The 23,904-nt window shown below is 40.2% G+C and overlaps 2 protein-coding genes across 6 annotated transcripts; one reads left to right on the top strand and one right to left on the bottom strand.

Moving 5' to 3' along the window:
• Positions 1-401: 401 nt before the first annotated feature.
• myofl (myoferlin like) lies at positions 402-20,467 on the bottom strand. The gene is made up of 54 exons (XM_046401115.1): positions 20,326-20,467; positions 19,093-19,236; positions 18,632-18,687; positions 18,402-18,493; positions 16,192-16,300; positions 15,886-15,982; positions 15,213-15,370; positions 14,769-14,897; positions 14,171-14,233; positions 14,000-14,050; positions 13,792-13,822; positions 13,569-13,684; positions 13,282-13,408; positions 13,095-13,198; positions 12,933-13,001; positions 12,814-12,857; positions 12,655-12,737; positions 12,133-12,257; positions 11,895-12,008; positions 11,437-11,614; positions 11,090-11,214; positions 10,864-10,973; positions 10,466-10,658; positions 10,075-10,230; positions 9,854-9,985; positions 9,594-9,757; positions 9,038-9,152; positions 8,333-8,435; positions 8,092-8,231; positions 7,829-7,993; positions 7,290-7,377; positions 7,026-7,103; positions 6,703-6,884; positions 6,446-6,604; positions 6,256-6,357; positions 5,885-6,046; positions 5,611-5,776; positions 5,442-5,512; positions 5,331-5,345; positions 5,149-5,247; positions 4,682-4,810; positions 3,482-3,637; positions 3,268-3,359; positions 2,979-3,149; positions 2,686-2,834; positions 2,458-2,597; positions 2,238-2,326; positions 2,062-2,157; positions 1,778-1,919; positions 1,593-1,692; positions 1,276-1,469; positions 1,077-1,186; positions 841-988; positions 402-719 (listed from the first exon to the last, which is right to left on the bottom strand). Exons 2-54 carry the CDS (start codon positions 19,178-19,180, stop codon positions 681-683), a joined length of 6,114 nt encoding a protein of 2,037 aa, XP_046257071.1. The 5' UTR covers positions 19,181-19,236; positions 20,326-20,467; the 3' UTR covers positions 402-680.
• On the top strand, positions 19,469-23,882 carry cep55l (centrosomal protein 55 like). 5 transcript variants are annotated; one of them, XM_046401124.1, is made up of 10 exons: positions 19,469-19,618; positions 19,731-19,842; positions 20,726-20,887; positions 21,107-21,238; positions 21,792-21,857; positions 22,088-22,238; positions 22,503-22,629; positions 22,734-22,920; positions 23,236-23,301; positions 23,584-23,882. In XM_046401124.1, exons 3-10 carry the CDS (start codon positions 20,735-20,737, stop codon positions 23,773-23,775), a joined length of 1,074 nt encoding a protein of 357 aa, XP_046257080.1. In that variant the 5' UTR covers positions 19,469-19,618; positions 19,731-19,842; positions 20,726-20,734; the 3' UTR covers positions 23,776-23,882. The 5 variants fall into 5 exon arrangements, with proteins under 5 accessions (XP_046257080.1, XP_046257077.1, XP_046257078.1 ...); XM_046401121.1 differs by having other exon boundaries at positions 19,470-19,618; positions 23,236-23,358; XM_046401122.1 differs by having other exon boundaries at positions 19,470-19,618; positions 21,107-21,232; positions 23,236-23,358.
• Positions 23,883-23,904: the final 22 nt, after the last annotated feature.

Here is a 23,904-nt window from a genome sequence, read left to right on the forward strand (position 1 = left end):
AAGCATCAGTTTATGTAATATTTATATATCAGTATCCCACACTTAAAAAAGGCACTTTATTCCATGTTGTACTTAGTTAAGTCTGTTATTTTTTGAGTTTAGTTTTTAATTGTCTAAACAATTTGGTTTTCCCTTTATTGCATGTTACTGAGTTGTATAATAATGAATTCTTGGCGTGTTATGTTTATTTTTGAAGTGATTTTTTTTTTTTTTTAAAAGTCTTGATGGATGTAACTGTGTTAACATGACACTTTACATGTTAACAACCTAAAATGTACGTTTGTGATGTAAGTTTAAAATGTTCTTAGTTTTGATATTGCAAACTAATATGTTGGGAATAAGATTACAGAATTTTCATATCTTAATATTACACACTTTTCAAACATGTGTCCAAATATAACAAAAGATCGAACATTTTGTTTTAAACAATGTTTATTAAAATAAATCATTCTCGACTTTGATTTTCTTTTTCTAAATTTGACAATATAACAAGAGAGATTATTTGCTACACAAGAAATACTGAGAATGCAAAAACTGAAAACAGACACATCTGATTATGTGAGAGAAGTATGACAAATATATATCTGCTGTGACATCATTGCATATTTCTGAGGGAAGTAACAGTGAAGAGGACTGCAGATTCTGCAGCAGGAAGGCAGACGGCTTCTCTGTGACATCTCTTAGGAGAAGGGCTTCACAATCTTCATCGAGATGTAGTTCTGTGGATATGCAGTAGACATTAAAGTTCACTCGGGCTATGAGTGATGTGATGGTTAAAGAATAATGTTAGTTCAAGGAATATTCAAATTAATGAATTCTGAGCAAATTACATAATCTTACCGGCAAGGAGTAGAACAGGATCCCCAAGAACAAGATAACCAGCAGAAGGACAATCGATAAAATGAATATCCATTTGAATCTGCGCCAAATTATGAACTTCATGGTCTTGCAAGGGTTTGTGAACCAGAAAAATGATGTGTCAGGGCGGCTGTTCGGTAGAGAAAAACATAAACAATTACATCAAGTAAACTTGCATAGAACTACAAAATCATATTGTTTTAAGAACTCTTTCTTACTTGGGTTGTTCCAGTTTGGGATTCATGTTTGGCTCTTCTCTGCCTTTCCCAGCAGGTCTCTCCTCCATCTCCTTCTCTTCCACTACTTCAAGTGTCATCTCTACTTTCCCCTGTGGAAATTTTGAAACAAAGTATTAAACAGTAACCACGAAAGAACAAGGGACTTTAACTGGGGATTGTGCTGTGGACGTAAACATACACCAAGCACATGTTTCCCATCCTGCTCGATCGCACATGGCCACCAGCCTCGCACAGACTTCTGGGTGAAGAGTGAGTTGGGCAGTGGTTTTTTGGAGGACGATGAGCTCCCCATCCCTGGCAGCATCTTTAGGCTGCACTTTTCTGGGCTCTTAGCAGGAGGGATTAGATTGAGTAGATCCAGCTCAATTGAACCTGTAACAGAAATACAGATGGAAAATAAAGAATTGTCTGTTATTCTCTGAAGCAGATTTTTAAGACCTTCTGTTTGTATTTTTGTCATGGCATAAAATGGAGTGAACAAAAGCGCTGTTTTACCTAAGTAGTCATCCAGGGAGAATTTGTCATTGTCCCATATCTGGATGATGAGTTTAGGAGGAATCCTGAATTCAGTTTTGTCCAGATTCCAAAAGTGGTCCTGTAAAAAGGCAGAAACTTTATTAAGACCACTACCTGCAAACAAACCATCACAAAAATAATATAGGCATTTACATCTCACTCACTTTTCTCGAGACGACACACAGCTGTTCTGCAGGCAGGTAGTCAAACCCAAAGATGAACCTCCAATTGAAATTTCCATCACCATCCAGAGATCTGTAGTGGACATCAGTCTTCTGCTTCTGCTCCTCCATACCTGGCATCCATCTATGAAAGACAGGAATGTTGAATAACTCTTATTAGATATTAACTAAAGAATGAGTCCAATGGGCAGAAAAATGTGTATTTAATTAAAAGATTTGTAAGTGCTAATCAAGAGTTCAGATAAGAGACATCACAAGTAATGTACCCTTTAACATAGATGTCACTCATGTTTTCTCCAGTGATGCTTGTTTCGTCCAGAGTGACATCAGTTGTGTTCCAAATCACGGCTCGCAAGAAGTACCTGTTTTAAACACACCATTATGTTTTTAAGGCTTCTTAAATTCACTATGATAAAATATTATTTTGTCAAGAGTCTCTTACTTTGCGGCTTTACGTGGGGTGATATCACATGGAGGCCCTGGCAATCCGAGGCTCTTGGGGAAAATGTCTACCCACATTTGGATTTTCCCCTGCATTTGTGGGAAAAAAATGCCTCTATTTGAACATAGCTATCACGCAACACTGTGAAGATGTTAATTTCACTAAGCATCATGTTAGTACTTTATCTCTACTAATAAAAAGTGAACGCTGTTGTTTAAACCTGGGACAGGTTGGGTTGGTGGGAGCTACAAAGGGTTCTGGTCTCCACATGCTCTGGTACCAAGCCCTGGCTTCTGAGGACATGTAGGGCCAGCCTCTCGTTGGCTGGGCCCAAGTGCGGATGGATCACAGTGTTTGCCTCTGCAAAGGGCGTAGCAAATCAAAAAGGTTAAAAAATTGTTTAATACTCTACAAGGCAAACAAATAATACATTTAAGAATGATAGTACCAAAATCTTGCAGATTGTATAATTTTCCAGAGAAGGACAGCGAGCTGCCATCTCCTTCTATCCGTGGAGCAGGGACACCTCTTAACTTTGCCACATGCTGGAGGATCTGAGAAGGCTTCAGCTGATCTCTCCACTGATTGATCCCCGAACTGCAAGACAATTATAGCTTTGCAAGTTTGGACTGAGAAACTGAAACACATCAGATAAGAAGTCCCTGGCATACTTTCTGGGACAATGCAATACCTCAGGTATTGCATTGTTTGTACACAGAGATTCAAAGGGTGTGTACTTACACACAGTAAGTCTGTGGCAGGCCACAACAGGACCTGAAACGAGACAGGAGTCTGTTCTCCAAGTCGATGACTGTCTCACCAACTTTTTCATCTCTGCTCAGCAAGTCATAGTCATACACTGCAATCTTCATGTCCTTGTCTTGAGGAATGAAGCAGGACAGCTCAAACATCCTGGACAACAATGGTGGACATCATAAAATGTATCTGCTGCCCCTTTATGTTCTTACAGAAACTTAAAGTGAATGAAAGGAAAGACAACTCCTGTGAGCTGGACATATCACTGTCTCACCTCCCAAACTCTGGATTAAGGGTGTTTGGTCTGTAGTTATCTCTGTCATCCAGTGTTTTCCTGCCCAGCGAAATCCTAATGTATGGGTCACACTGAAATTAGAATGCAAAACAAATTATTATTATTCCACAGATTATCTTAGCTACAGCAACCTCAATCATCTTTTCACTTAATAAAACTCTAGATCATGACTGTGACTTCAGTACAAACTCACCATGCCATTTGTATCCTTAGGCTGAAGGTCAATGCAGCGCACCACGTAAATCCTGACCAGACACTCCTGAGGTCCACTCTCAGGAAGTTCTCTGAACTGACGGGGTGGAGTGGGCACCCCTGGGTCATCAGGCAGTGGGTAAATCTTGAATGAGCCCTGAGTATCACCAAAGAGTGCAGTACAAATGGTTATATAATATCTCCAAGCAAATGACATTCAAAGAGGAACTTAAGACCATCTTCCTACCAAGTTAACAATAGATTGCAGAATCAGAGAGGGTTAAGCTAAATGACTGAAGTTTTCCTTCTACAGTACCTGAAAAATAAAATGCTAAAATAAAGCTGATCAACTATCTAACTAATGAAAAAGTACTGGATCATTTTGTTCCAGAGTTAAAATGTGATTCAACTCATTTCCAGTGCCTTTCACCAGTATGTGATTCTAAACATCAGTTTACTGATGTTGTGCCTGTATCTTACCTACCATGACACAATTCAATTCAGTTTTAACAATTTTCATTTGATGTCATTCACTCTAATTTCATTCAAAGAAAAAGTTGGGTTGCTGTGTGAAACATAAAAAAACACAATAATGTGATAATTTGTTAGTCCTTAGTGACAAAATGCTGTATATAATATATTGAAAACTGCACATTTAAATGTTTTACTTTTTCATCAAGTTCATTGAATTTTGTAAAAAATATGCTTGTGATGAATCAAACAAGTTGGGTCAGGAGCAACACAAGACAGGTTCACTGGCAACAGGTGATAGTATCATGGTCAGGTCTAAAAGGTGCATCGCCAAAAGGCTCTGTTGCTCACAAGAAAGGATAGGGCGAGATTCACCATTTTGTGAAACAGGATTGTGTGAAGAATATTACTGCTACGACTTCATCAGTGTGGAAAATGCCATAGAACTGCCGCAGGTCAACATAGTTCATCTGCCTATATACACTGCAACATCAACATAGTTGCTGATGTCTCTTCCCTGAACAAATACATCAGGGGCTACAATAAATCCTGTAGTATATTGTAACCGGAGATAAAGCCAGTGTCTGTAATTGATATTTCAAAATTATCCACCAGGGGGAGACACAGGCTACGAAAAGTAGTTGTGCAGTGGCTGCTCATGTTACAGTGATTCAGGTACATTGGGATGTTGACTAACAGGGATATGTCTTCAAAAAACTGGTTTCTTTACCTTGAACTCTCCCACCACAGAGGGATCATCTTCCTCATCTTCAGTCTTCCCTCGCTGAAGTTTGAAAGTGCTGCAGAAATCAGTGAGGCCCTGGAACTGTGCAACCTCCTCTAGTTCACTGTTGTATACCTAAAAAAAATGCATAACACTATAACACAAGCACATCACAGAAGGAACATTTCGAACATACCTAACTCAACTGTATTTGACAGCTTAGTAGTAAGTTTTTACACAACTGCCACATTTGTTTTATTTTTCATTGTGTGAATAAACTCCTCTTCATCTGTATCTTAATGGTTTTCTACTCTTGTCAGCATCTCAGAAAAAAAACTTATATTTTGGATTCATACTACTCTTATCCACAAAAAAACAAGCTAGCGAACTGTAACTTGTAAATCCAGCCCAAAATCCAAACACAGATGGCATCAGCTCTAGTGGTTTCGCAATGTGAGAGGACATGTTCTCACCTGTAATTTGTCGTATCCCTTTTTCAGATAAGGCCCACACTTTTCCTGCTCTCCAATAGAGGCATAAAACTTACTCCACCAGTCTACTGCTTCCTCCTCCTACACAAAGGAAAATAACGGCAAACTTAGTATTTTTAGAGATGCTATCAGCAGAGAAGCTCTATGAGAAGAGAACATCTCACCTTTTCTGCTTGGAGCTGCAAAGTGAGAGTCAAACAAAGAACACTTATCAATAAAAAGAAAAAGACTTGTAAATACTGCCTCCTGCCTGATGTCACTACATTGTTATTTACCTCAGTTTTCACGATGGGACTCTCCTCAATGTTAATGACAACATCTCCCTGGGTGGCAGCAATCATTGCCACTGCAAAGGTAACAGAAAGAGTATACAATTAAATCTCTACTGTATGTAGCTGAGTGTGTAGTCTGTATCTGCTTGAGTGCATGCGTATGCGTATATACCTCTAGCAGACATGCAGACTTCATCGTTGATGCGATACGGATCACAGCGGAACTCCTCCAGACAGTCAATTGTACACTGACCCACTACAGGCTTCCTACCAAATGGTCGGTGGTCGATTACCTTCAGCACAATGGGAGGAGTGTACATCTCCTCCTTGGGGAGAAGCTGGGTGAGACAGTAATACAAGAGATCATGTATAAACATATGGAAAATGAATGCATGAAAAACTTTAAGATGTCTGAATATTTAGTCTAAAAGTTTAAAGCTTAGTACCACTTTGAGCAGAAGAACAGATCCAGGGAAGTTGGGGTTCTTTTTGAAGTTCCTGATTACAGCGGTTTGAACAATCTCACCACCACATTCCACTATCAAACTGGGGGAAGAAACTGTGGCCAGCTGGTAGGTTTTCATGTTCCTCAAGCCCCAAGTCAAGACCTGGGATCAAATAACAGTAATATGCTTACAAAAACTAGCATGGGCAGATTAAGGGACTAGCATGGTGGTAGGAGGTAAGTGAAAGGGAGGAAGAGAATTACAGCAACAACAGAAATCTTAGGGGTTGGGCTGGTCTTGTCTGATCATGTAATGTGTATGAATGATTTCTTTAACAGCTGGCAAAGGAGCAGGATAGATTGATGGTGTACCTCAATCGCAGTGAGCTGAACTACGGGCCTGATTCCCTGGGGAACCATGTAGAGCTTTTCCCCTCGTCGAGGAGGCACCAGAGGCAGATCTCCGTCATTCACCTGGGGGGCAAAGTACAGCATCTTTATTTGACTACAGTCTCATGATGTCGGGTTATAGTATGTGTACTTCCTTTCGTGTCTTCTTTACCTTGTCCTTGAGTAAGAGCTCTGCAGCCAGCAGTACCTCCCCAGCACTGCGTCCTTTTTTGGTGACCGGGAACCACAGCAGCTTTGGAGTAACATCCACACTGGGGTTAAGTTTCACGATGGGGGGGCATGTGCTGCGACCCATGGGCTCATCTTTACCCTTGTAAATAAAGTACAGCAACACACAAAGACTTATTCAATAATACCAATTTGATTCACCATGAACTCAGGTTAAAAAAGAACTAAGTTACAGCGTACCACTTGATCACTATCGAACAGCTCCAACACCACATCAGGAGGATTGTGAACAATAGTTTGGGGATCTCCGTAGATTTCAATGTCCTCAAAGATGAGAGTTTGATCCCATGTTGGGTTCAGGGTAGCTCTTATGACTTCTGTGGTCTTACTCACATGTAAGAATGACACATGGGCATAGGGATCTGGAAAGACCCAGGGTATGTGAGACATGTGAAATGTAATTTTCAGTCGTTTATCCTGAGCAGATTTAATGCGATACTCACGGTTAAAATTTCTACTTTGTCTGGTTATTCTGAGCCACAAGCTCTCTGTTTTATTTTTACCTGAGAAGCTGTCCTTGTCCATGGCACAGAGATTCCTCGCCTGATACACGTACACTCTGAGATGGTACATGCAAGACCCTGAAGGAAAATAACATTTATCAGCATGTGTAAACTGTGCAAAAATCAAAAACACAATCTCTGATACATGCTGATTAGGTATGTGTGTATCTACAATGTTCAATGTTATCCTGAATTAAGACCGGTCAGGAAATTTGCAGAATAATGTGTGACCAGGGATTAACTTTATCTGATCCAACTACTTACGGCAAAAGTGGCAGGAAACGGTGGGTGTGTTGGCACCAAATACTTTGGCTGTATCCGTTTTACTGGCCTTCTCGTCAACATCAACCCCCTGTTAACAAAACGTAGCGTGAGACACTTTACGGCAAACATTTTAGCAAAATTGAAGAGAATTTGAAGAAAAGAATGCAAAACTAAAATGATCTTCCTATTTGCCAACATCTGCCAGGAACTGGAGAATAATGAGAGGATATGACTCAGGCTGGCATAAAACTTTGCTTGGAAACATTTAAGAACACAACCCACATTTAGCAATATTTTTTTGGTAGGTATACTATGCATATGCAAACAAAACCAATTCCTCTTATTCGTCACTCGTGACCCACTAGAAGTTGAGGTAGTGTCTGTATCTGTATTTCTCACTATTTGCTGAGTTCAGGACGTTTTGGAGAAAGACAGGTTGCAATTTGAATGAGTGAATGAGATTTAACAATCAAATGTTCATTGGAATCGCTTCCTGGTGTGCACTAACAAATCTTTCACAGTATGCTTTTAAGACTCACTAATGCCCCTTCTAGTCGGAATATGGCGGAGGCCCCAATGCAGTCTGATGGGACCATCTTTCTTCTCCAGCGGCGGCGACGGAATGTGTCAGAGGTGCGTTCCTTCCTGTGGAACTTCCAACCAATCAGGGAAGAGTACTCCCAGCCTTCCCCTGGTTCTCGCCTCTGCAGTAGAGACAAGGACAAAAAAACAATGCAAAATTGCACTCACAACATCTGTCTTAAATCTATTGTTTCCTCTTCTATCTCTGCTTCTTCCTCACCTGAGCAGAAGCCATTTGATCAGAAATCTTCTTTCGTGGTCGTATGAGTCTCTTCCTCCGATGGACATGGTACATTTTTTCTGCTGCAACCCAGGATTTGGGCTTATCATCGGGTGGAATGGTGAGTCCATATTCCCAACCTGGCGCCAAAAGACGCACACAGACAAACACATTTTCAAACATAAAAATAAAATGAATATAAGATTTTGATCGAAAATTTTACTTTTAGTGTTAACGTTACCTTTCTCGTCTACAGCCCTGTTAATGTCAAAGGTCCACTCATCCTCCCAGGTCCATCCAGGTGGACAGTCAAACTCTCCTGGGCTTTGAGCCTTTTCTCCGTTCTATACAACACAGACAGTCTGTCACTCATTCACGCAATGTATAGTTGGATATTTGAAGTATTTAGTGATTCAAAAATAAAAATCTAAAATTTCTTCTATTCTTTCTTCCTTGGGTCCACCCCTTTTAGCTCTCTTTTGTTCTCCACGACTAGTAAAGAAAAAAACAATGAGCTGAAAGATGCTAACACTCTGGTGATAATTCTCTAAAGGTTCATCACCTCTGCCACATATATTTTTTTTGGCTACTGTTCAGATCAAGTATCAAGCACTAATGGAAACTAGACATCACAAACCAAGAAGACTCTACAGTCACATACATAAAATGCCATATGTTTATTTACGTCAATGCAGCCACACCTAGCCACCTGTCTTATGTACATAATAGCACAGGAGGTACCGATAACATGGGAGACTAGCATGAATAGACAGGCTTTTGTTCTGCTATCTTCCACATTTTTCACATAGTGTCCCAAAAGGTAAAAGTGTGTGTGCGTGTATGAGAGGGAGAGACAGACAGAGAGAAAGAGAGAGGGAGAGGCAGAGAAAGAGAAAGAGAGAGGGAGAGACAGAAAGAGAGAAAGAGAGAGAGCAATGTGTCGTACCACGTCTGTGTAGGGCTCTGCAGCAGGCTTCCACTCCCCACCGGGGAAACGTGTTTCATTCTGGAAAACTTCGTCTGTGAACTCTGTGTGTCCTGCATCTGCTTCTGTCAACAGGCTATAGAAAACACCATCAAACAGTTGATGACAAGCTTTTGTGACTCATACAGCAACTATGTAAGACCATGATAAACAGAGCAGAACAGCTTAGCAAGATGCGCCTCAGAGAGCTAAAATTATTTGTCTCAGTGGGAGAATGTAAGTACCTCAACAGTAGGAGTTACTTAGGGAGGGAGACAGGCCTCCTTAAATCAAAACACTGGCTGATGGCAAAATTCCTTTGCATTTCCTATGATTGTGTTCCTAATATGGTTCTGAACTGTGGCTGGTACAAGCTCTGATTTATGATTACTGCCAATTAACGGCAGACGGAGCTGAAATCTGAACAGGATTCTGGAACATGCTCAGCTGCATTGTGATAACAGGATGTTTATACTTGAGACTAGCAAAGTCACGAACCACTTTGTGTGTGTGCGATAAAGTAGGTTCTTAAACTTACCATCGCTCTGGATCAACAAACCAGTCCCCCTCCCATTCCCATCCACGGGGTGGCAGAAAGCGCTCTTGTTTGAGTTTCACCTTTCCAGTCACGTCTGAGAACTTATGGCGACCAACCAGGCCAGTAGTTCCCCATTTCCCAAGTACATGGGCCTGGTTCTCATACTGTGCAAAGAAAACAGGTGTGTTTGGGTGCAATATTACACACAAAGCAGGTGTAACGCAGGTGTACTCAGATAAATGTTAGTGTAGCTACTGTACCATTTCAGCATAAACACTGAAGTTTCCCTCCGAGAAGCTGTTGAATTTCTTCTCTTGGGCCGAGAGACTGAGCCACATGTTGACCCGCAGCTGAACGGGGATCTTCACCCCTTTGTTTTTGTCCATGGGGTACTGAAAAACGAAAATGACTTGAGTGAGAGCTCTTGATGAAATGTAAGAATCAAACATAACAGGTTACTGTATGCTGACCAGTTTTTTACCTTCATGAAGATCGTCTGGGTCCGTCCACAGTGTTTTCCACGTCCCTGTTCGCTGAAGTTGGAGTATAAAATCTCGTTTGCTGGAACTCGGGCATAAGCTACCCTCTTCTCTCCTCTTAACATCCAGATGATCACATCTGGCATGCTGTTCTGAGGCTGATGGAGACACACATTTCAATCACATTATAAAGTGCCACTGATACATTTTTGAGCTACTGGAGATGTTCCACTAAACATTTAGGCAATGTCAGAGGCATTTTTCAACACTGGTATAGGTGCTGGAACAACCCTATGAGCTAAATAGCATTATATTTTTGCTATAGGTGGCAGCCCAGCCCCCTTAAGGCACAGAGGTACATGCAAATCCTGGAATAGTTTCATTTGCCCTAACCTCTTCTGCCAGCTCCTTGATTCTGTCCAACCAGTCTTCAATGTCACCAACGGTAGCCTTGACATCTGTGGCCTCCTCTCTCATGCGAATGGCCATCTGTGTGATGCTGTCCACAGCAGCATCACGCAATTTTTTTATCTGGAGGTCCAGAGCAGTCACATCGGGCTGGCCCTCCAATACTGGCAGCTTGAAACTATCAAAATGTTGTTAGTGAAATTACTGTTGAATGGTAACAACACAAGATAAAAAAGTAACCAATTAGTAACAATTCTAACCAAAACAGATCAGTGCAAATGTTTGACCAAAAACCAATAACCACACCATTACCTCATGATAAGTTACATTATAAAATTACTTCGTACATCACACAAATCCAGTGGAGGATCTATATGTCTTACCTGTTAAGGTCCTCTATCATGTGGTTGATAAGTTTGAGCCAGATCTCTGCCAAACGTGTTTCAGACACCTTGGCTAAAATGGCAGTTTTTAAAGAGGTGAGATGGGACTCCTAAAATAAATCAGATAAAGATCAGAGAGATAAAAGGACATTACTGAGTACTGCTACCTGTGTAGACAATATTTGGTCATATACAGTTCTAATGTGTCACTCTGGCTTGTTCTCACCAGTCTCTCAGCAATGAAGAGCAGAATGTTGACAGATTCCAGACGGTGGCCGATGTCTTCCCAGTATGACGTGAGAATCACAACAGGCTTAGTGTCAGCCCAGGGCAGGTAATAGTAGTGATTACCTATGGGATTCAAAATATACCCAGTCATTTCAAACATCACTTGTGGATTAGACTGCACACTAAACTTATAATTCTCTTTGGCATCATGACACTTTCTTCCTGTGTCATGAAAATACTAGAGTCTAAAAACCAGGTCATGGGACAGAAAAAAATTAAAACAACCTTGATTATGACATGGAATTAAGTTTAGAGTCATTTTAGAATTCTTGTAGACTTTCATACCATCAAACACAGCAAAGCTGTACTGGGTGGTGGATGACAGGGGCTTGCAGGTGGAATCCAGCTTGTTACCATAGTTCCCAATGCTGACTTCGAACTGGATTGGCTCACCCGGCTCCTGAAGCATGCACGCACTGTGGAACACAGCGCACAGAGAGTACTTCCTCCTCCGCTGGTATTTCTGAATGCAAATGGATGTGGTTAGAAGTTATGTCATAGCTTTTCCGCTCTGTTTAAGGTATCCTGTCCTGATTTTAGACTACAAATCTATTTTGCTACTTTTGAACTTTTGATGGATTGTGCAGGGACACACAATGTAGAGGAAAAAAGCAGTTAAGCAATACATGACAGCTTAAAAAACTTTAGGCCCTGTGTCTGAAAGTTTTGAATATAAATCAAATAAATGATGAAACAGCGGAAAGTGCAGCTAGTTACAGCTGGTTGCAGTACACAGTATGTACCTGTGCCACCAGGATGTCATCACTGGAGATATTGTCCACATTTTTATCAATCTTTTCATCCAACTGAGTGGACAGTTCAACAAGGATCCTCCCCCTGTAGGCAACACCTTCACCCTGGACAAAAATGCACAAAAAACAACAAACAAAACACCTCACGTAAACATTGTCATGTAGGTGAAATGTTGCATGTGTCTACACATACTGAAACCTCCACACTGAGCTGAGAGGGTAGTCTTACCTTTCCAAAGTTGAGGTCGTCATATGGGTCGGGCAGACCAGTAAATTCTCTTGGGCTACCGTATAGGTTGACATAACAAGGCCCAAATGCTGGGAGAAAACCAACCTCTGATGCTGCAGTGCCCACTGTGACACATACACACACACCACCAGGCCAGTTTCAATGATTATAAAGCAATAAGACATACAAAAATAGATGCACAAACAGAAGCAGAGGGTTAAGTGCTCATTATTTCCACAGTAATGATAAAATAAATCTAAATATACTATTTAGCATGTAATAAGGTTAACTACTGTTTTTCTTGTTATGAATCTGATGATCCAATCTGACATGAGACTGTAAAAAGTGACAATCATAATGGTTTATAAGGCAACAGTCATTTTGGTTTTATATCACTGCAGATGAAAAAAATGAAAATACATATCATATGAATGTCAAATTGTCAAATGACAAGTCGCAATATCAAAATTGTTAAACGGTGAGTCGTAACAATCATCTCAAAAGCGCCGATCACATGATTACCTTCAGTCTCTCCACCAGAGGAAGACATTGTGCTCAGATTTAAAAATGCCGTTCCAATGGCGTCATCCTTGGTCAGACGATCCCTGACGAGTAAACAACACGTTAAATATTGGCTGCGATGTTATTGTCATATGTGTATGAATGAATTTCAGCTCTTACCAGTCATACATGGTCAACTTGACGCATTCACACATGGAAGGGAACTACAGACAGAGGCATGTGTAAATTTGTGCTGATAATTAGATTTAAATCTACATCTCAATATGCATCTTTGATACCTTGGCTTGGAGATTGATGAGTTGGTTCCACTCCGGGTTAGCATTTTTCTCTATGATTTTGGTGCAGAGCTAAAACAAAGAAAATGCCATTCCATTTAAAGAACATTCACACAGTAAGAACATTAAATGAAACTTTTGTTTTTTTTACTTAAAATTAATTACCTTCTTGCCAGCAAAGCTGACTTCCACATACGGATCCACCAAGTTCTTCTTGTCTCCTTCGCCTCCAAAGACCTGTTTCATTGTCTGAATGAAGGCATCATCCACTGCAATGCAAAGGACATTCTAAATATAAGTTTTTCTGACCACATTTAACTACACTGATTACAGGAATTTATGGGTCACTTACTCTGCGGCACATCCTCGGCACGGTAGACTTTGAGTCTGAGAGTAGCTGATCGCATTGTGACCCCAGCCGGCAGCAAAAGATTGCTTTCTATGTCATCCTGCTCATCACTTATCTCTCTCCTCTCAGTCTGGACACAGAGAAGTGAGGTGAGGTGAGGTGAGGAGAGGAGAGGAGAGGAGAGGAGAGGAGCACTTTATCATGGTCAGTACTGAAAAAAAATATTGAATTGAACTCTGTACACTGTTTGTTAGAGGTAAATTTGATGGTAAGTAAGAAAGTATGCTCACCGGTGGCTCATCTCCAGTGCCCACAACAATTATGCTGACTTTCAGGTAACCTCTGGCCCCAGAGTTCAAGTCATCAGGATCACTAAGGAGGAGCCATTTCCTCATGATGGCATGACCTGAACATGGTACAATATTCAGTACGTTCAAATACCAACAAATAATAAATACAAATATACAAATCATAATTTTTCACAGAGAAAGTATTTCACATGGACATACTGACCTGGCTCATCATAGACGTAGCCAACATCCAGCTGGGCAACCAAGAAAAACAATAATTGATAGAAAATTTGAAATTTGTCAACTTGCTGGAATTAAAAGCCAATATTCTGCTATATCAAAGGTCTACTTGTGGGTGACAAATCACTAATGGTCAAAATTCTAAAATAAATAAAGCAGAGAAAAGGACTTGAAGGAAGGAATTGGCATACCTTGAACTCTCCTAATAGACTGTCAGATCTGAGGGAGAAGGAGTCATAAACCTGTCAAGAAAAACACAGGGAGGTGTAAAAATTCCCTAATTTTAAAAGAACATAAAGGATAATTCTTTTACGCAAAAAATTTAAGGAATTTCAATTAAAATAAAGGAGTTATATACGCACCCGAAGACCAATGCTCTCATCAAACAGCTCTGAGGGAAGCATGTTAATGTTGTAGAAAAACATCTGAGAGACAGAAACGGAAACACAAATCATAAATTAATGAGCATTTCTCTTGTCATTGTATCCACAAAACATTTTGTTATGAAAGACTGTGACAAACATTGCCGGACTTACAATATATAAAGCTGAGGTGCTTATGCTTTGGCAAAAGCTGAGACAAAGGAAATACATGGGAGAGGCTTTAGATACGAGAAAAAGCTGAAGACACTGCATTCAAGCTCCACTGTGATATCATTGGTGCAGATAAAGAGAGAAATACCTCCGAAAGTTATTAAAGCTGATGGGCAAATTGAGCGACAAAGAGAGAGAACAAGAGGATGTTAAATAGACAAGCAAGACAAAAGGCAAAAGTAAGAGATCACTAATGAAATCCAACCATCCATCCATTTTCTATACCGCTTATCCGTCAGGGTCGCGGGGAAGCTGGAGCCTATCCCAGCTGACTACGAGCGAAAGGCGGGGTTTAACCCTGGACTGGTCACTAATGAAATCCTATCATGTAATTTCAAGTATTTTTTGTGTGAATGGACTGTATTACCTCATCAAAGAACGGGTTATTTCCTCTTCTGATTCTAGTCCTGTGGGTGTGTCCGCACACGTTCACCTTTACCACTGGCTTGATGTTGTTGCCGGGCAGCTGTCGGCCCTCAATGACCCGAACACGAATCTGAACATTGCAAGCAACAGTGAGGCAGTCGAACATACAGTTTGAAAATTTATCTGGACCCTTTTTGATTCATGTGGGTTGACAAATACCAACTTATTAGGTAACTGAACAAGGTCTGTTACAGGAACAATAACATGTTCCCAAAGAAAATAATATGTGTGAAATTGGCCAATGCAGGGATGTTCATGTCTGCAATTCTCTAACATAGCACTGGTGAAGTCCGCTGTCATTCATGTGACCAACAAAAGGAATTCTCTCCCAAGGCATGCATCTGTAATCATCCAGGAAAAGAAAAATCAAAACCTAATACAATACCTGGAAGTCCTGAGGCTTATTGGCCAAGGCTCTATGTCTCTTATGTCTGAGACGGATTGGCTTCTGTCTGGGTTTCCCAGGCTGGTTTGGTGAAAGTGCTGGACTTCCACCCTGACCACCTCCCTCCATGTCTGCCTCGCCCTCATCATCGCTGCCTCCTGTGGTGCAAAACCACAAAAATCACAATGCTCCTTGAATGAATATACCAAACACAATTTGCATGGTTTTCTCAGCTTGACTTATCGTATTCATCACAAATGGACAGCAAACACCGCAACAATGGAGAAAAAAAACATCACCCTGGGAGTGTGTGATGTAGCTGTTCACCTCCTAACTTTATAGTGTTCAAAAGCAATAATCAGAGACAAAATAACCACACTAAAAAATTACTGCACTACCAGTAATATCAAATACGGAATAACTAATAACCATCATGCTACACAAAAGATATAGACAAATACTTAAATACTTATATTAGAATAGCATAACACTACAAATACACCCAGAAAGTAAGAATAGTATGCGCAATGTAATATATGGTGGAGTTTGGAGGATGAATTTAGGAGTCTAACAGCCTGGGGAAAGAAGCTCCCCTGCAGTCCAGTTTCGAGTTTTTGTTGGTTTGTTTTGGAAGCAAATAAAAGATTATATTTCATTCAGTCTTTCAACTTACCAGCATCCACATGAGACAGGTCTCCATCCGATTGATCATTTAGGTTTGAAGTAGTGTTGGCAGGTGGCTCATATGCAATGAGCAAATTTATGGTTGCCTGAAAGTAAATGTAAATGTTTTCTCAATTAGCACTATAAGCTCTGCTGTGTATGTTTATCATAGGATAAAGCAAATTCAACTACTGCCTATGGACCTATCCAGGCATCATCCTCTGCCAGAGCTGAAGCTGACTTAGCGAATATTCCACGTCATGAAATTATGTAATACACCCATTCATGGAATCTGTTATAAAATAAAAGTATTCACCCCAACAGCCTGTTGTTTCTCATTGATCAGGGGCACATTCTTGAATGGAAGCGACTTCACTTGAGCGTTGGCCAAGTCTCTCAGAGAGATTTTCGCCGAGCCGATGAACCTGAAAGGCAACCACATTCAATTTTCCCTTTTTCAGATAATCATACATAAATCAGCAAGTGAATCATAGCACCCGGAGAGACACAACTATTTTTTTAAAAGGGAAACAAAGATAAAAAGCTATATGAAATAATAGGGAGGATGCTCAGCTTCCACTAACTGTGACAAATTTATGCGGTTACTTCAAGAGAGAGCAACTTCTTGTTGCTCTGGACAATTGACAGTTTCCACTTCCTAATTTCACTTCTTCACACACTATGACAACCTGAGCAATAACGTACATTGCTGTTTTTATTACCAAACAGAAGTACTGTGGCAACAGTGATTAATAATCACAATGGATTGCATCACATTAAGTATTTTCTACCATCAACACAAACCAAATAAGTCCTTGATTACTTTAGGGCAGGGCAGGGCCAAATCGCCTCTTGAACTCCAACTAATATTCATACTGTATCCAAGAAATATTTAAGTGACAAACGCCACTTTATCTAGATCATTATACCAAAAGAGCCGTACGGAAAAAAGCAGCGGCATCTTTCAAGTGAACAAATGATGATACTTTGCTGTGAGACAAGGATCAGCTGGCTACACAGGCCAGGCTCCTACGATGATGATGAAAAAGTGCACGAAAAAAGACGAAAGATGGAAACAATTAACATCTACCACAGGCATGTCCTGGCTGGTCTGTGCCCAGTTTAAGAGAGGACAAATATAGAGGCTAGGAAGCGAGTGAAAAGGCAGTCTTAAGTGAGCAACATGAGAAAAACATATTCAGATTCTCTTTTTCCTATCTGTTTCCACAGCTGTGCCATTATTTATCATTGCACAGAACACAGATTAATGTTTGAATATCTAACTCTGTTATGAAAACAAGAAACCAGCACTTTTAACCACAGATGATGGTTTTCCTGGCATACTCACACATTTTCTGCTACGTTCACTTTCACATTTCATGGATTTAGGGGTAAATAAACATATTTGTCAAACAAACTGAACTGCCAGTTGAGCAGCCCAAGATGGTTTATCTTGATAGTATGACAGATTAGATGTCCCTGTTAGGCTCTCTGTCACATTCTTATTACAGATTTTCCTACTGTAAAGATGTGGAGAGTTGTGTCACCTCACATTTCCCTCCAGAATCAGATTTCCAAATTTCATTTTGCAGAGCATCAAAGGCTTAGCTATTACTAGTCATCACAGATGTGCCAATGACAAGCCAGCGCAAGCTTTCTTATTCACCCTCCTCATGTGTTGCAGGCTGCGTTCATGGAAAAATAAGTGCACTCGTGGCTGCAGGCAGACGCCCCTCCACCCTCACCCCACCCCCACTGTTCCTGCCTCAGAATAATTTATACTATACATAATCAGTCACCAGACTGACTCAGTGGAAATGTTATTATTTCGTCTACCTTCTTGCCTTCACTGCAGACAACTTTGTTCAAAAATGCATGTATGACCCCAGCAAAGAGATAAACAACAGGAAATTAAGCTAATTAATAAATAAAATGTATGGCAGTCCGAGTCAACGTAGGTTAAAAAGGTTAAAAGTCAATTTTACTCTCCTTTTAAGGCAACATTCCCTGTAAGAGCTAGAGTGCTATTGTGAAGGAGACAAAGCACTGTCGTTTTTTCTGCAAGTCTTAACATGGTGAGTGTGAGTCTGTGGTTAAACAGCTCAGCGAAGTTAAAACATGCTACTCTGCTCCTTAGGAAAAGATCATAACAACTATTATAGACATGGTTAGAATAAATAATTGCTGTTGATAGTTGATGTGATGCGACTGCTAAGAAGCAAACGCTTTAACAGATCATAATCACTTCTACCTTCTCAAAAGGCAAACTTCTGCAGTCATTACCTGTACTACTTAACGCAACACAGGTTTATTGTGAGGGGGGTTCTGCAATGATTGGCCTTAAAAGGAAGTGGTTTTCACTCAGACACGTAAACACATTCGTCCACAAAGGCACCAGCATGAGTGAATTACCAGAAATTTATCAAGCAGTCATAAAGAGGGTTATGTATTTTATCCAGCCTTAGCTTTTTGACAGAACATTTCCAATATCACAGTGTTTCCGTCTGATGCTTCCCGCACACATACTTGTCTTTGCCGATTGTTTCATAGTCTTTTACGACCACGTTGATAAATGAAGATGCATCCAAGGAAGAGCCTTTCAAATCAAATTCAAGTACCTGTAAAGTAGAAGAAAGAGAAAGCTACAGTCAGTCACCAATATAAAGTAGTTATAGCTGAGGCAAAAGCAGCATCCCAATGAGCAAATCGACAAAGTGTAACTCTCACACTACAGTTAACTTTAATTTGCCTCTTACTTCATTCCAGACTGGATTCAATTCATTGTCAACTGCTTTGGTTTTCTTCTTTTCACCTGCAAGCAAAAGGAAGGTGCACCAGATTTATTGGCAAAAACCCAAAGAGGCAACACTGGTAAAAACAAGGTTATGATACATTTGTTGGACACAAACAAGCTTCTTCAACAAATCAAGATTTTACAATCAGATGGAAACAAGGGAATACTTAATGGGGGAAAAGGGAGAACAAGTCATCTAGCCAATAAAAACGTCTCTGAGGATAGAGGGATATTCTGACCTTATAAGGACACACTCTTCGTTTTGTATATGAATCACATATTTCAATTAAGCCCCGACAATAAATGCATACTGTAAAGGATACTGTGGATTATACCAATCTGACAGAGAAAAAAAGTTAACAGAGCATGAAACAGTGCCCACTCAAAATGCAAGTAATTGACTAATCAAGGGTTATTTCTCACCTCTAAAAACAATCGCAGCTATTGGATCAGGGTTTCCAAGTTTCTTTTTGGGGATCCCATTTGCGGACTCAACAATCACCCGCAGCATTTTGAAATCCAAATTTATTCGGAGAAGCGAGTCATATTCCGTTGAGATAGGGAGTCCTCAAAGAGGGAAGTGAAAAGCACATATGTTTAGATGGGCGAGGAGTGGACCGCGGAGGGCAGGCTTTCTCATGAGTCAGAGGCATGAAACACATCAGTCAGCCTTGGTGAGGTGGATTAAAAGGCGGCGAAGACACAGTGACCCTTCTAACTTACCACTCATTAACTTTTTGAAAGTTTCATACTCATAACTCAACTTGACATCACCATGCAGAGTAAATTCATTCACCATCCTGGCACACAAGCAGAGTCGGTCCACTCTGCTTAACTTGTACTGTGGCTCCCCCCAGTGGTGCAACGAAGTCGTGCATCCGTTCTATCCAAGTTACATTTAAACTAACACAGACGTTGGGCTTACAACTAGCTAGAAGTTTCCACTTAAGTAAGTCTCAGCTATATAATCTGATAAGAATGATATAAACACAAGTAAACACATACATATATCGCTGAAAGTCACAAAGAGAAGTGATATCGTTTCTGTTTTCGAATTTTAGCGCAGAACTGCTGTGCTACCTTTCAACGGAGGAGTTTCGGCGGGGTTTTGAAGGCACTGCGGTACTTCAATTCAGTGACGAGTTAACGTTAGCTGTCTCTCTGTCCCCAAAGGTAATGCTAGCTATAACTAACGTTATTTATCGCCACTACAGTGGAATTAATGGCTATTTTAAATACATAAGGGTTTACTTAACGTGTGTTTGAAGTCAGGTGTCAGTACAGTAGCAGTGGTAGCCTAACCTAGTACATTATCAGCGTTTTATGCTAGCTAACATTACTTTTTTTTCCTCCAAGATAAGTTAAGCTACATAACATCAGTCGCTAACCAAACCATCATTACATGGGATTGTCTTCTCTTTGTCAATTTAACTGTCTAACAAAACCAACCTACCTAAATAGTTGTGGTTTCTTTTGTGTGTATGTGTGTGTTTTGTTAGATGTTAGCTAGTTAGCTGCTTATTAGCTTAACTAGTATAGTACCCAATATCTAGTTTTAAAAACTAGCCTCATTGAGCAAGCGAGTGTCCTGTCATGTTAGTTGACCTATTTTGGTAGAAAATGTATTAAATTAAGTAACATAAAAAGTAAAAATACCATTTGTTTGATATGGCCAAAACAGTCACATCCAAGTCCACTGGGGCTTTCAGTCATATTACACGATCTTCATCAGTCGATGGAGTTTGCCCACTTGTAATGGAAAAGTCAGCTTGTATTTTTTTTCTGAGCACATAATTCCACAACTTACAAAGTTCCAACAGTAAGTCAGTATTATAAAGATATTGGTTTGCACTGTATTAGACTATAAATCTAATTGCGGAAGGTCGTGTTTCTTTCTGAACTTTTTATCTTGGGTCCAGTTCAGTTGTCCATTGGCTAATGTAAAGAACTGAAGGGAAAAAATGTTGGTCCCTTTCAGAATGTGTATTTTTGAAATTGTATATTCTGGCAACCCAAAAATATTTTTGTGTCAATCTCTTGTAACATTTGTTAACAGGTGATTGAGATGGCGTCCTTGAAATATAAGCATTTCCACAGGAAAAACCCGAATGCAAAGCTTGTCTTGCTTGTCAGTGGTCTGCGGAAGGAAAATGCCTATCTGAAGAAGACCCTGGTTGAGCTGTCTCGTCAACATTCAGAGCATAATAAGCTATTAGAGGTAGACTGAGTCAGATGACCCTGTTTCTCTGGTATTTATCCAACATGAGTCAACTAACTAACTACTACTCACGCTGTACCATTGACTACCTAATGATGTCAGTGAGATCTGTGTGGGTTTTTTTTGTTTTGTTTTGTTTTTTTTTTCATTTCAGGGTTTTATTGTCTTGCAAAAATGGACCATTAGTGAAACAACTTATCTTTCACTGTCTTTTCACAGAGATTCCTCTCTCTTGAAACTGTTAGACTGGAGAAGTGCCAGCCACTGATGACCAAAGACGAGAGGACTGATTTACCATCAGACCAGCTGAAAAATAAAGAAGTGAAGCAGACAGACGTAGTGAGTATAAGGGTAAAGAAAAGCATATCCAGTTACTCCAGAGAGAGATTGAAAACAATAACAAGATTGTGAGCGTCTCAGCTAGTCAGTATCTGAAGAATGATGATGATGTTACAGGGAAGAAGGTATAGTGTGGCGTGATTTTGTCATAAATGAGTGTAGTATTTGAGGAAATAAAAACAAACTAAATATCTTGATGAGCCAGAGACCGTTTTATAGATACTACTATATAAAACAATATGTTTTTAGTTGGAAATAACAACAAATTTATAAAATGTGGAAGTTGGGGGTTATGATTTGCCAACCCTGTCCATCTTACCAGTGTTACACCACTAGATGGCAGCAGTTGTTTGTAAGTGTCAGTGTTTAAGGAACGAAGAGTACTCCCTAAAAACATAGAGTATGTCCTCATACAGAGCATGTCATCGCAGTCACATGTTTGATTAAGTGGAATCAAACATGTGGGCCTTGTCTAGGAATGTCACAGTGCAGTCCTCTTTATTAAAGCAGTTAAAGTGGATTGTTCATTCACCTTTGTGTAAGGCTGTTTCCTGTTGTCATATAGGGTTCCACTTCAGATGATTTGGCCCCGACTAACAACGTGACAGAGCTCCAAAATCACCTCAGCGATGTAAGTGCTGTGTGGTTGACACGAAGCTGGAAATGGTCCCTTCTGCTTGACCTTTCTGTATTTTTCTTTACTTCTAATTTTAAGGCCTGTATGGGTGCATTTGTTTCTAAGTGAAGATGTGCGCCTATGTACAGTAGTCAGATTTTTGCTTTCAAGCCTCCCCTCTGTCAAAACCCTCTTTCTGTCTTTTTCTTCTATGTCCTTCTCATTCTTTTATTCAATCTCCCGAGGCCTTGGAGAAGAACAAGCAGTGGCTGGAATATGACCAGCAGAGAGAGGCCTATGTGAGGGCAATTCTGGCCAGAATGTTATGGCTGGAGAAGCAACTGAACGAAGCCAATCAGGCCCTCTCACAGCAGCACAATGAGGACCATTCAGATGGTGAGCCAGAGGGGCAGTGGGCAGTGGGCACTCACCACTGGGGCAACAAGGGGCAGCAGACTGTCACAACAAGGTTTTTAAGATATCAAGATTGCCCTGGAATAGCCTATTATGACAGAATCTGTAGCTTGCAGTACACTGTCAGAATTATATATTTCTTACTACGTGGTATGTGTTGCTGTACATCTTTGCATATGTCAATGTGTAATTTTTCCTTTTTTTAAAAAAATGTTTCACTTTCAACTTTTGCTTGTCCCATTACAGAGAATGAGCAAATAAGCCAAATGCAGGAGCACTATGAAAGTCTTCTCCAGAAATCCAAAGACGAGCTGGAGGTGCTCAGGGAGCAGGTTGACATGACCCACCAGAACCTGATAAAAACCCAAAAATTGTATGACTACTGCGAAAAAGAATGAATAATATGACCCTGATTAAGTTGGAGAAGGGTAGAATGGTAGTCAGCTACTTTACATGACAGACCCTGTTGATATGTAGGTGCGAGGAAAGGCAGAGTGAGGTGGAGGAGCTCAAGCAGCTGCTGCAGACTGAAGAAATGAGCAGAAAAAGTGCAGCAGATGATCACTGTGCTACCCATGAAGAGCAACATCTGAGGGATGAGCCCAAAGACCTCCAGCACAGACTGGATGAGGAAAAGTGCAGGTCAACCAACTTTGAGCTGCAGGTACAGTGTCATTGAAAAATTAATCTAGTAAGTAGGGGGAAGAAAATTAAAGGTTAATTTAAATATATATATATATATATATAAAAAGACAGATATGACAGACACCCTCACTTTGTTTTGGTCCCTTAGTATTAACTAGAAATTTAGAGTTGTTGCAAATCAACCTATCTTAAAAATGGTACAAGTTAATTACCCCAGGATCGACAACAAATACCAGTCTTCACACAAACAAAGGATATCATTTTTTATATATGAAAAATTCCCTCATATATTGTATGTTATTCTCCATTCTAATCTTAATATTATTACTTTTAGATCAAAATTTCTTCACAAGACCTTGAAGACGAGAGGCAGGATTGTTCGTATTTAAAGAAGCAAATGGTCAGAGTCCTGAAGGCGCTGCGAAAAAATAAACACTCTGTGACAGCACAGTCAAAGGTTGGCATGAATAGTGCAAAGGATTAGTTTTTTATTTGTTAGTATGTTCGAACTTAAGCAATGATTAACCTTAAAGCTGCATTCATTATTAATTAAACAGCCCACCTCAGAGCAGTGACACTGAAATATTGATTTGTGCAGCTTTAAAATGATAGAACTACATGAAAAGATTATTTTAATCAGAGTCTTGCTAATCAAACTGCTGGATGGCTCCATTTATATTAGAGAGTCCAGCTGGATAGCCATTCATGTGAAGCAGCACACCCACCGTCTTCGCCTTCCAGAGACAGCCTGACATCCTCCCTGAATGGCAGCTTGCTGAATGAAAGCTTCCTGGAATGTCCCAGCTGCCAGACTGCGTATCCTGCCAGTCAGTACAGAGAACTGATGAACCACCTAGAAATCTGTCTGGACTGAATTAAGCAAACTTTTTCTGTTCTGTATCTTCTGTAATAAGAATTTTACTTACACTGTGTGCCAAAGGCTCAGGTTATCTTAATAAACTACGGTGTTGAGTCAGTGAAGATTGTGCGTCTGAGTATTTAA

Source organism: Scatophagus argus, chromosome 10 (assembly GCF_020382885.2).
Source record: "Scatophagus argus isolate fScaArg1 chromosome 10, fScaArg1.pri, whole genome shotgun sequence".
NCBI classification, from domain to species: Eukaryota; Metazoa; Chordata; class Actinopteri; family Scatophagidae; genus Scatophagus; species Scatophagus argus.